This window comes from Filicampus tigris, chromosome 10 (assembly GCF_054856515.1).
Source record: "Filicampus tigris isolate MCC_2025a chromosome 10, RoL_Ftig_1.0, whole genome shotgun sequence".
NCBI classification, from domain to species: domain Eukaryota; kingdom Metazoa; phylum Chordata; class Actinopteri; order Syngnathiformes; family Syngnathidae; genus Filicampus; species Filicampus tigris.
The window spans coordinates 23,035,075-23,048,483 of NC_141226.1; the positions used below are offsets into that span (position 1 = coordinate 23,035,075).

At 43.4% G+C, this 13,409-nt stretch overlaps 1 protein-coding gene across 4 annotated transcripts in view; it reads left to right on the top strand.

The window, feature by feature from the left end:
- Positions 1-13,409, top strand: part of LOC147141405 (3',5'-cyclic-AMP phosphodiesterase 4C-like) — a 46,584-nt gene that overhangs the window by 3,090 nt on the left and 30,085 nt on the right. For 2 of the 4 annotated variants that reach the window (XM_086043435.1, XM_086043434.1), the window contains one exon: positions 4,557-4,798. The exons of 1 other annotated variant lie outside the window; for it this stretch is intronic. In XM_086043435.1, coding sequence (XP_085899561.1) covers positions 4,557-4,798 — 242 coding nt within the window. Of the gene's footprint in view, positions 1-4,501; positions 4,799-13,409 lie in introns of all 4 variants that reach the window. One more of the 4 variants, XM_086043433.1, reaches the window with a different exon arrangement.

Consider the following 13,409-nt stretch of genomic DNA (forward strand, 5'->3'; position numbering starts at 1 on the left):
TCTTCCAAATGCATCGCCATATAAGATTTTATGACTGAATAATTCCAACCAAAGCTTGTTTGAGCCAAAGTTTTCAGTGTCCATAACCGCTAATTAGGAAAACGGCGTTTTGTATACAGTACAGGCCAAAATGTTTGGACGCACGTCTCATTCAATGCCTTTTCTTTCTTTTCATGACTATTTCCATTTTAGATTCTCACATAAGCTATGAAGGAACACGTGCAGTTATGTACTTAACAAAACAAGGTGAACTAACTGGAAACATGTTTGATCTTCTAGTTCCTTCAAAATGGCCACCCTTAGCTCTGATTACTGCTTTGCACACTCTTGGCATTCTCTCGATTCATTCAGCTTCAAGAGGCAGTCACCTGAAATGGTTTTGCAACAGTCGTGAAAGAGTTCCCAGACATTTTTAGCGCTCGTTGGCACCTTTGCCTTCACCCTGCGGTCCAGCCCAGCCCAAACCATCTCGATTGGGTTCAAAACATGTTTTCACTTATTTCACCTTTTTTCTTTGATCAGTACTTAACTCCACGTGTTCATTCGTAGTTTTGATGCCTTCGGTGAGAATCTACAACGTAAACAGTCATGAAAGTAAAGGAAAACGCATTGAATGAGAAGGTGTGTCCAAACTTTTGTTCTGTACTGTAAGTGCTCATGTATTTTCTTCCACGCCTGAGGAATGCAGACAGTCCTGTTAGATAATGTTGGCAGTCAAAGCCTTGGTAAGTCACAACTTCAAAGGATGTGCAGTTTCGCAGTTTCATACCATCAAACCACTCGCTGGCATCTTTTTTCCTCGAACTCTGCTTGCCAACAACTCTGTCTTTCTTTATTTGCTAAATCACAAGAGGGCAAAGACGACAGTCAGCAGAACAGCAACACGAATTTGGTTGAGGTTCGGGTGGGCTGAAACCGGTCGCCATTTTGCTCAGTTTTCGTACGTAAGGCAGGGCAGATGGGGGGGGGGGGGGCACCCACGGAAATTGGGTTGCTTGCATGAGGAAAAAATAGTCTTCGGTGTAAAGACGACCACTCGTCGTGCGAGTGACTAACGGTGGTGACTCCTGGTAGCGGAAAGTTGCTGCTGCTGCTTTTAACCACAGCTATACTCATAACCTGGTAACCCTTTTCAGCGCTGGGTCAGCTATTTCACCCAACTTGGGTTACTTTTGACGCAGCAGAGTGCAACGTATAAATGTTTCGAGTTTGAAGTAACAGTCAAATACAAAATGGGGACACTCGCAGGGAGTTGCTGCCGGCCACAACTCATGTTCACGTGGAGACTGACCCGACTCCAACTCCTGCCTACTGATGAGGCCACGCCCTTTCGCCCATGACGTTGTAATTGCAGTAATGATACTTTTTAAAGCATTATTTTTTATATGTTTCGGAGGGCTGAAACAAATTAAAAACGTAGATTTGTATTCTTCAGTGGGGTAAACTGATTTGCTATACAAGTAAATTGACTTAATTGATTGAACAAGCGTACCAAATGTTGCCTGATGAGTGTAGGCTTTTTATTCCTTTGTGGTACAACTTGGAATGTTTGTCATTTAGAGTAGATTGGTGGGCGGGGCGGACTGTAATTTAGACCAAGGGTCACCAGCTTTTTTGAAACTGAAAGCTACTTTGTTTGTCCTGATTAATACAAAGGGATACCTGTTTAATCTGCACTTCCGGAAAAAAGTTTACGCAGTATCTTTTTAATACATAATATTAATTGAGATAAAAACAGTTTCACAACAATAACGGACAAGGATTTGACAAGGTAGGAAACGTAAACATCAATAGCAAGGAAGAATGAAATGGAAGACTGTGTGTCTTGTTTTGTCGGACTGCATCATTTGATACGGTGGACCACAGTAGTCTGTTAGCTCGTCTGCAGCGTCTGCAGCACTAGGTTGGTCTACAACGGTTTAGATCCGGTGCTAGACTTGCTCTTGAGTCCCACTCTGCCCACTGTCATACGGTGTTCCGCAGGGTTCAATTGTGGGGCCCCTGCCGTTTTCATTGCGTTAGCTTTCCCTGGGTTCCATCTTAAGGAAGTATGGTATTTCCTTTCACTGCTATACGAAAGACAGTCAGATCTATGTTCCGCTGAGCAAAAAGGATGCTTTTTCCTTAAGGTCATTTTGTTCTTTCTAGAGGAAATATAAAAGCCCGGATGGCACTAAACTTCTTTAACTCCAGCGAAAAGAAAACAGAAGTTAAGAGCGTTTGGTCCCACTTGCCCTTGTACATCTCGTCTTATCCAAAACCAACAGTTTGGGTTTTAAATTGTACAGTGATTTTAAATTGGACCGGCTCAGGTGAGCCAACCAGACGCTACCGGAGGTACCGACGACTCAGCGGAGGCTCAGAGGGGATCGAGATTTTTCCCTTGCAAGCCCCCTCTTTGCCCATCATTACAACTCGTCTTAAAAGACATTTTTTCTTTGGCTTTCCACTCAGCGTCTCATTGCATTATTTCAGTTTTGTGTACACTGTTTTGATGTTATTAATTTATTGTTTCAATTGTCTTTATCATAAGTCCGTTTTAAAAAAAAAAAAATGTATTTATGTACAGCACTTTATTTGCAGCTGCGGTTGTTTTTAAAGTGACCTTTAAATGACGTTGCTGAAAAGTCACGTCGTAAGGGACGAGAACAATGGGCACGTCAACAGCCACATCCACAATCGTAACAGTCCCATTTATATAAATCGAGCCCATGTTGGTGACCTCTGCTCTGGATAGCATGGTCATTTACTGAAATCAGCAAATTGCTGCTTTCTTCAATGGATAACAAAACGCTTGTGGGAAAAAAGCAGGATGTGCTACATTCACAAATCATCCGGCCGGCACTGACGTGCTCAGAGAAACTCTTCGCTTTGAAGTATGACAGTGACTCCTTGCATCTATATTTGGTCAGTTGCTTTGTTGTGAATATAAAAATCCCACCATGGTCGTAACCCACTGCATCCTCCTTTGGGGGATCTTGGCAGGCAAAATGATGCCTTCAGGTCTTGCAGATGTTCTGCATCAAGTGACGCACGTCCACATAAACTTGAGTATTTGTAGTTTTGCAACCTCCGTTTACAAAGAAATGGACAAAGGAAGAGAACCCAAATTGGTTCTGGGTGCAAGTATGAAGATCCTATTCCGTCGCACAATTTATTTGATGACTTTTGAAAGAGAGATCCCAAAACATTTGAAATTGTTTCATAGCAACTGTTATTACTGATCACACTGTGTGGGTCATATGACGTTTTATTAAGTTTGTCACAAAAGCAAGAAACAGCATCAAAGTCACTCTTCCCTCTTGAGATGTTTCTTCCTCGGTCTTGGCTTTGCAAATGCTGGCAATGAATGAATTCAAGAAACACGGTGTTTTGTAAAATATATGCCTTGGCTCAAAGATTGAGAAAATACTGCCTGAGTGGCAGTTGAAAACAGTGAGTCTTGCGATGGACGTGATAGGAGGAGCTTCCATGTGCTAGTTTGTTTTCTTGAGCCGGGACTATCTCTGTCTCAAACAGTATCGAGTATTACTCCAGACTAATGAATGCACAAAAGCAAGAAAGTGTAAGAAAGTGTTGTTGTTTTTTTTTTTTGTTTTTTTTTTAGCTCTCTTCAGCTGTTGCCCATCAGCTGAGCCTTGTGTCAGATGCTTCACCTCCTTAGGTTATTTTACACAGTATACACAGAAACCGGATTTAGCTGTGGATCCTTAATCACATGAGGATCCCTTTCTTGCTCCCCAGCGATAAACAACCGAGTTGGGTTGCGTGGTTGGGGGGGGGGGGGGTTGGCGGGTGGGGATGATGTTGCCTCTGGTCACAGATAGAGAGCGCCATCGTGACAGCACCCATGCTCTCCAGCTGTTCTAGTCAGAGGAGCTTCATGTGACACCTCTTGCTAATCGCGGAGCATGTGAAAGGCAAAGAGTCCGTCTCATGTGAATTCCCCAATAAATTGTACAAGCCGGAGTCTGGACGAAAATCCCGAGTATGCAAATTCCGTTGACATGACTGCGAAGGGAGCTCAAGCCAAGCATGTTTTTGACTTGGGACGTAGTAGTTTTGCCATGCAGTTGTTCAGCTGAAAAGAGCCGGATTCTATTTTAGGATTGAAAGAAAGTGGGAGGTTGAGGGACAGAACATGCAGGAGATCTGTCGTGATCCTGCTCCCCGTGTAAATCACGCGTCCATATTTAGTTGGAGAGAGGGGAAGGCTTAGCTGTAATGTAAACAAAGCCTCAGAGTAGGAGGGCGGGAGGCACATAGAGTGCATCAACTCTATGTTGATGCGCCCGAGCTCCTTCAGGAAGGGACACATTACTTCTCTTTTTGGATTCAGTGGAAAAAGCTAAGCGACCAGAGTCCCTGGCTTTACCAGAATTTGGACTGTCGAGACAAAAGAAAAAAAAAAAAAAAAAAAAAAAAGCTGTTATGTGGTTATGTCACGACACGTTCTGTCGATGTAAGAATCAAGGCGCTCAAGAAACTTGTCACCGAGCAGGCAGTCCCGATTGCTGATCACACCGCTGCTGATCATGAGTGATTTCTGCTCGGAGAGCTCTGAAGACGAGCAGGTTGACGTCCACGGGTCTCGGGGGCAAAGGAGGAGGCACAGACTGCCGATGATTCAGCTCATACCGAGGACAAAGACGGCATCTCCGGGCGGATCCCCAAAGAACTCGCCCAGGGACTCCCCACGTGGCTCTCCTCGAAATTCCCCCATGCTCTTCAGAAAGATGATGATGGCCCGGAGCATCAACCTCCAAAGGCGCCGCTTCACTTTGGCACACACACCCAGGTAGAGTCCGCTTCTCAAAAGATGAGCTAACAGCACCTGTCTCAAGGTTTTTCTATGCCCCCCCCCCCCCAAAAAAAAAATGACCTGGCACCGAGTATTGACACCTTACCTCAAAACATACCACTGGCCACTTTTTTGCTTTTGCAAGTCCAAAACTCTATTTACAGATATGTAAAATGTCTTGAGCAAACAGTTGCACGTACTTTTATCACCTTTTTTTCCCCCCTTCTGCTGGTGTTTCCGTAAATTGTTGCAAGGCTACGCGGTGTCGATGTAAGGGCTGGGAATCTCTTCTCAGCTGCTCTTGTTCATTTATTTTTGGCTTCTGGATTATCAAGTCCTGTGGTGCCAAGGAATACACACTTTTTTTTTTGTGTGTGCTTTAACCTTATGCACAGTTGCAGGACGGTGAAATTAGCACAATGAGAGGATTTTAGTTTGTTTTTGCGCATTCGCATCGTATCTGGGGTTACCTATTTGACTTTATTGTATGTTTGCTCCATCTGTCAGTTTTAGTGCTTAATTTCCTAAAGGTGTGAGCGTTTTTCCAAAGCTTTTGTCCACTTGACTGGACTCACCTTTGTAAACACGCGACATCCCTGCTGTCGCCGGATCAGCTGTGTTTGTTGTTCCACTCTGTTGGGCAAATAACTTTTTGTATACGTCAGACACACAGCATCCACGTGGCTGGAAAACAAACCTCCACTACGTTTTCATTGCCTTTGTTTTCATCACAGGTGGCAAAAGTACTAAGTGCAGATACTTGTGCAAAGTACAAGTACGTATTTGGCCCCTTTACTGAAGTACAAACTTTCGAAGAAGTTGGGACATTGTGTAAAAACTTAAATCGGAATACAATGATTTGCCAATTCTTTTCAATTTCTATATTCAATTGAATACGCTGCAAAGACAAGATTTTTGATGTTCAAGCTAATGAGCATTATTGGGTTTTTTTTGCAAATATTCTCTCATTTGCTGCCTGCAATACGTCCCAACAGGAGACTGAGAAAGTTGAGGAATAATCAAAAACTCCTGTTTGGAACATTTCATTGATGAGCAGGTTCATTGGAAAAAGGTATTTGTCATGTTTGGGTGTGAAAGGGGCATCCGCAAAAGGCTCAAGGTTCACCACTTTGTGAACAACTGCATAAGAAAATAGTCCAACAGTTTAAGAACATTTCTGAACGTTTAATTGCAAGAAATTCTACGCTCCATAACAGTAAAAAGGTTAAAAAGATTCCCAAGAATCTGGGTTAGGGTTGCACGTGTTGCAGGTATCAAATTCAAAATGAGCGAAATATTTAAAAAAAAATAAATAAATAAAAAGAATGAAGTTAATCAGTTTGATCATTCAATATTTTGTCTTTTAGTGCGTTCAGTTGATAGATTCAACATAATTTGCGAGTCATTGTAGGCCTATTTTTATTTTTATTTTTTTATATTTTACTCGTCCAAACTTATTTGGATTGCGGTTTGCAAAATTAGACACTGAAATGTACTGAAGTACTAAATGAAAAACTGCAAAATTAAAAAGCAAAAGTGAATTTTTATTTTTCTATTTGATATACATCCATCCAATATCCATTTTAATGGATATTGTTTTTTGTTTTTTTTAAATGAAGAACTAACTAGAATTAGCTCAGGCAATTACCCTATCAAAATAATGTGTTTCCATGCTAATTAGCTAATGATAACAGCTATAAAGTAATTCACCTATTATTGTGCTTTAAATGCTGCAAGCTGCAAGCTGGTGATTTTTTGTTTTTTTCAGACTGTGACAAGACACAATGCATTTGCCAGGAGTCATTCTTGTATCCGATAACATCAAACAATTGTTGTAGTAGACTACGCATGGTGAATATCGTGGTCTGGAGATTCAAATGTAGGTAGAAAAAGTACATTAACGTCAGGAAAATGAATACTCAAGAAAAGTATACTAAAAAAAAAAAAGATAACTAAAAAAAAATCGAAGTACAGCAAAAAGTATTTGTACTTCCATGACTTGATGTTTTATATTATCTTGGGCGTCATTTGGTACGGACGCTCTGAGAACACAGCTGTGTCGGCTGCCGGCAAACTCCCAAGCGTTTGTGCCTGTCAACTCAGCTTTTATGAGGCCCTATGGAGGATTTGAATGCAGATTAAACATGTACTGGGTCAACACTATTAATGCGAAGAGTCATGTGATCGCTTGATTCCTAATTGAAAGCAACCACTTAATTTAGTTCAGTGACAATGAAGAAACTGGCGCCTAAACAAAAGAGATTTATTTCCAAATGAAGGAAAACCGTGCCCTTGCACCAAATGTGTTAAGGGCCTTTTGGAAGCTCGGAAGATGGAGCGCATAACACCGATTCTGGCCTCCCTTCACTGGCTCCCAGTGCATTTCAGGGTTCAATTGAAGATTCTCCGATTTGTCTTTAAATCGTGAAATGGCCACGCCCCCGGCGTACCTCTCCGACTCCTGCGCACCTTCCCGCAGCCTCAGGTGTGCGGACCAGGCCCTGCTCGAGGTACCGAGGACCGAGCGGAGCCTCAGAGGGGAGCGAGCCTTTTCTGTCGCTGGTCCTTCCCTCTGGAATGACCTCCCATTGGTCATTAGGCATTTTCCATTTTCAAAACCCGGTTGAAGCTTTTCTCCGGCTTTTGATCAGACCGGAAATTTTCGGCTCTTTTCCGGTGTCAATTGTATATCGTGTTTTATGTTAATTTATTGGCTTTATTTATTTATATTTTATATCTATATTTATTCATACGCGTATCACAGCCTTTTTATTGTTTTTTTTAATGTATTGTATTGCTTGTAAAGTGCTTTGGTACAGCTCTAGCCGTTATGAAATGCGCTATATAAATAAAATGCTATCGTATTGTATTTAAGGAAATTTATACGCCTCCTCCCTCTTTGTCAATGATTACCCTCCTCCCAACATGTATAGCACAGCCATCTGGTTGGAAAAAAAAGAGAAAAAAATAGAAGCTGTGGCGAAAACCTAGTGCTGTAAAATGCTCCCTTGTCTTATTAGTGTGTAATAAAAGAAAGCATAGCTTCTAAAAAAAAAAACGAAATTGTGTTTATGAGATCATTCGCTCCTGTAGTGAAATGTGTAGACATCTCTTTCATTGTAACTCAGCAGCTTAACGTCGTTTTTAGTGTCCGCAGAAAATCAAAGTATTTCACAGATAGGGTTAGTGGAACAACATTTTTTTGTTGCACTGTGGAAAAGCTACATCAGGCCACGGTGTTTAAATTGAGCAGTTCTGCAAAATAGCCGTCTGCAAGAGTATGTGTAGTGTCTCCCAATGTCACAGCTGAATCGAGGGAGAAAAGTTATTGCAGGATGGCTGGAAAGGAGGATAAATTAAACAGAGAGAGGATCCAGTGGAAAATGAATGTCGCGGGGAGCACAATTTTAGAACGGAGCCGCCACTTTATTTTCACTCAATGTCCAAGTTGATTGACTCTTTTTCCACTCCGGAGAACACATCAAATGGACTTTTCTTCTTGTTTGAAATGTTTGATGCAATCACCGTAATTCATAGTTTGGTGATGGCTCATTTGGCGACCTGAATTTTCAAAAGTGTGGGCCCTCCTTGATGTAAAATCGTCAAGGATGTCCTTGTATGATATCTGCTCCCCAACGGTGCGGTTGATGCTCATAGAGCTAAGGCCAGTGAAACATTCCTGTGACCCCAAGTGGGGTTTTCTAACTTCTATCGCATCATGCATTTGGTGGCGAAGGGGGGGGGGGTAGTTGCTAGGTATGCCACGATATCCAAATGTCACGATACGATAATTGTCACGCTATTGTGGGGACGATATCAAGCTGACGATATTGGAGGAGGAAAAAGACCTCATATTTAGAAAAAAAAAAAACATCACAATGTTCTTTTTTTGTACATGATAACAGCCTTCACAAAGAAATAGGCTTGGCCAGTCATGGGCTCCTATTGGCGATTAGCATTAGCTAGGTCTTAAACATAGGTGGCATCGAATTGAACTGCACTAATAAACTAACCACCAGAGGGTGCTGGAACTGCACAAATGGAAAACACCGTGGTCTACTTAAACAGATTTTCTGCTCTTAATATCGTGACATGACGACTACGTCGATATATAGTGGCAATTTTAAAATCGCAATATCACGATATTGCCGATATTGTGACATGCCTAGTTGTTGCCCTTCTGCAACTGCACACAATGCGCATGCCAGAACCCTCAACTGCGAAGGATGTTTTACAGGGAATTCGCATTTAAAGTTATATAATATTTGAGTTTGGATACATTGCCCCAAAATATATACAAACTCACACTGTGTTCACGAGGCTTCTCTTTTTTTTTTTTTTTTTTTTTCCTAGATAATTGCCAACTAATCTCCCAAAATAAGATGAGTAAGCGCTATTGCTGTTGTGAAATACGATACGAAACAAGAGCCAGTTGTTATTTTTATGTAGTGTGAAGATCACGGAATCCTGCGTGGTGCAGTTAAAAAAAGAGTCGTTTTAAGAAAACATCAAATCCAATCGGTCGTACTCAGTTGAGAATAGCGTGCCCGCAAGGGGCACAACAACGTTCAGGAGTTTTGTGTATTTTGACTCGCGTTGTTTTAGCTATGTGGACTGTGTTGACTTCAGCCAGCCTCACTTAAGTCCCGTGCTTGACTTACTACAAAACATGCATTGTGGTTATATGATCATATATTCATTTTACTGAATGGGGATATTGTGCTATCCAATCGGAGTATATGATTGCATAAGGGAGAGTCCAATATTAAAGTGGAGAACTGAATTTAAAAAAAGAAAAAAGGTCCACACTGATACGATATTGAACTATTGATTGACCAGCGCGCCGTTATGACTGCTGGCTTGGAGGCAGGTTTGCTCACACGAAAAGGGAAAGCGTATTGGAACACACGCTCATTTTTTTTTTTTTTTTTTTTTTTTTTTGCCCGCCGTCTTTTACTGTCATATTTTGCACTACCACTCAACTTTTTCCACAATGCCTGTCGAAGTCTCTGCCCTCTCTGTCCCGTCTCTCTCATTGGGACTTTTCTCGCGCTGCCTCTCTCAATTGGTCTGCACCCCACCCCTCCTCGCCCACTGCAGCGTCTCCCTCTGTCCCTCGTACTCTGGGGAGATAGTGCTGTTTGTTGTTATAAGCTCAAGTTCGATCCCACCGCTCTCATGAGAGACTGGAAGAGGGAGCAAGCGTCTGTTGCCGGCCCCCCGACAAGGACTACGTGGGACGGTCCCCTCCAGGGAGCATCGGATGGGAGTCTAAATGCTCTTTCCAGCCGCCGAGGTTAACTCTACACGGCCTGGCGGTGAAAAGCAACTCTTTGATCAAATGATCACCTCTGTGTCAAGGTTATTGGAGAGTATTTTTAAAGACAGAAAATGGGCTGGGACCTTTTGTGAAGGAAATCCTTTTTATTGCTGTTCTGCCGATTCAGATGGTCTTGGAGTCTCGGAAGGACGGCAAACAGACCTAGAATCCGATGAGTTAAAAAAAATACAACTGGAGAATTAGTTCAATTGGCTCCCGACGACTGACAGCTTCCTCGATGACACCCTTGGTTTGGTTTGACCCTTGAACGTTCCCCGAGATGAGACGCTTAAGCTCTATGATTCGAGGTCTCCACCGGCCGGCGCTCATTGCCTTTTTAGGCATGTGCTGAACATGTCTGCGTCCTTCCTTTCCATGAAAACAAGTGGACTTGACCTGAACATAATGCCGGACTCTGAAGCTGGATCATAAATTGAATTTCCACCTCGATGCACTCTGATCCGTTGATTCTGCGTGGAGATGGAAGCAAAGCGCTTCCAGCAAACCTAGGAAATACCAAGGGGGGACTCACAAGGCCCGACTTCATGTGGCGGTCAGCTCAAATCCTGACGGAGTTTACCAGTGCGCTTTGCTCTTTTCTCTCCTACAATCTCGTCAAATAGCAAAGCGAACGTACCTCGTTTTGACAGTTCCTTCCCGCATGCTATCGTTTCTCCCGGCACAGACTTGGCTTCGCCCTCGCATTTGACCATTTCCATTTCAACTCGCAGTTTTTCCAACTTTGCAACAAAATGATGAACAAAGACTCTCGCTTCCAACGGAATATGCATGGCAAGTTTTCGACCCGCAGGCACTCGTGCATCGGGTACGTACGGATTCTCGGTTGTCGGTTTTTACTGATGCGGTGACACCAGCGCGGTGTTATGTACTGAATGTTTTGGGGGTTTTTTTTCCCAATGTTGATAAAGATGTCTTAGCCCTTTTGTTTTTTATTAACATTTTGCTATCTGGATCTTGACGTTCTTCCAACTCCCAGCGACCTTGAGGTTCCACCAATAAGCAAACCCGGGACTATCGCCGACCTTCTCTATGTCCGCCGACGATTGGTCGGTATACCGTGGGGAAAGTTGTGTCGTTGCTGTGGGTATGTTGGGTGCTGTGATGGCAACGAGGGCCTGGGGGAAGCAATGTAGATCGATATCTCTGTCCGCTGATGTTCCTCCTTGGGGTCAATGGACAAGAGCCAAGGCGGTGTGTCCGTTAGGCGCGGTATGATCATCGCGTGGCCAAGGACGGGTTTTGGATCCCGCAGGAGGACTAACCAAATATTACTCGTGTTGAACTTACCGGTTTGTCTCGAACTCGGTTCTCTTTTCTTGTAAGTCTGCGCCCGTGGATTCAAAGCATAGCATTCATTACTTGTAACAGTCATACGATCCCCAGAAATCTCAAATTTATGGCTGGGATGGCGCAAAATGTAAGAAGGCTGTACAACACTCACGATAAGACGTTGTCAAAGACAAACCATATAAGAGCTGTTTGCGGACCGCCGCCTTGCAAGCGTGCAGCGAAACCTTTGTGCACTCTGGGCATAAGAACATGTGCTCGAGAGTGTCATAAATTCTCCTGCAGCCTGTTTGAATCATATGAGAAGATCAAAGCATGAGATTGCAAGCCACAGTCAGAAGTACAGACGCGATCAGAACAACCTTTTATTCTCCGAGGTGATGAAGAAGTGAGAAGATTTGTACGTGTGGACGACTTCCTGGTTGCAACAAAAATATCCTTAACTGGAATTGCAGGGCATTATCCAGTATAGTCAACCTACAGTGGGATAAAGAATTAATTGATCCGAAGCTGAATTTGTTTTTTTTCTTTCTCCTTTACAAAGAAATCAACAGTCTCGAAATGTTGTGGTTCTTTAGCGGTTAAAATTGTGGAAGAAACGTTATCGGGTTATGCAATGTTGCATTTTCATGAGCAAAAGGAGTACTCGGTGGAGAGGCCCACGTGTGCGATGTTTCTTGTAGTTGCTCACCAGATTTGTACACAGCCCCGGAGGGATTTTAACCGAAACTCTCGAAATCCTTCACCTTTCCTGGCCGGCGCTCAGAAATTTGAAAGCTTCCCGGGGTGTCTGTTGTCTTTGAGGCCTGTCGAAGAACAATCTTCAGTGTTCTTGGCGAGGACGGGAGATTTTGAAGTCGTCCTCTGCAGATAAAACGGCTTGAAAACACTGTTTCCACCTCAGCGCTTGACTGCCGGGATGGAGTTGTCGGGGACGCGCTCACATTTCTTTCGTCCTCCGAAACGCGGGCGGGCGGAGTTGACGTCAAATTGCTCCGTTTTGGTTTCATTCTGCCACAGCGCTTTTAGGTGTTGTCCAAGTTCAGGCAGCCCTGCAGACAGACCATTTGTTGTTTCTGCTGTGCACTTTGAAGCTGCTACCCTAAACCTTTTCATCATTCTCGTCACTCCACGGGGCAAAAAAAAAGACCTTGCGTGCAGCTCCAAACTGAGGGCAATGCATTGTCATGGTGTTTGCCTTCCACTTTTGAATGACGGCGCTCCTTTAGTTGGCGCTTTCGTAACCCGTTCCAGTCTTGTGCAGGTCTGCTTCATAGTCATGAGTTACGATCGGCACTTTTGGCTGATTGCGCGCAGCTTTGTGCTTCATGAGCACCGCACTGTCTGTGTTAGGAATCAAAACGCACAACTTTTGCATTGGGAGTTCATATACAGCTAATTGTGACGATAAACTGGCGTCCCCTAAATTAGTTGTGAAAATCGGCACTTTACAAAGAAGTGTTTTGTGCTTCACATTACGACAGAGATGGCTTTATCCTGAGTGTACCAAGAGGACCAGGACACTATTCAGTCTCTCTCTCTCTCTCTCTCTCTCTCTCTCTCTCTATCTGTCTCTTTTTCCTCTCTCTCTTTCTCACTCACTCACTCACACACACACACACACACAACATATTTGCCGCAACATCCTCCGTGGTTAAATGAGAGCTCCAGGTCCTTATCATGAAAGGACAGTCGGTGCTGTGTGCGAGACGTTTGAGGAGACCCCATCCGCAGTTGGGAATACTGTCAAGTGAGCTCAAAAGTGCCAAAAAAAAAAAAAAAAAAAAGTTGACTCACTGTGAACGCCAGATAATTTAGACAAAGAGGTTAAATGCACAGATGGCAGGGTGGAGAAATGGCGATAGAGAGGATGTGGGTCCGTTTTTAGCGTTGATAATGGATGTTGGAAGGTAAAATGGGAGGGGGGGGGTGGCTGAAAAACAGAGGCGAGGTTGCGATATCGTCGGCGATCCAAATAAT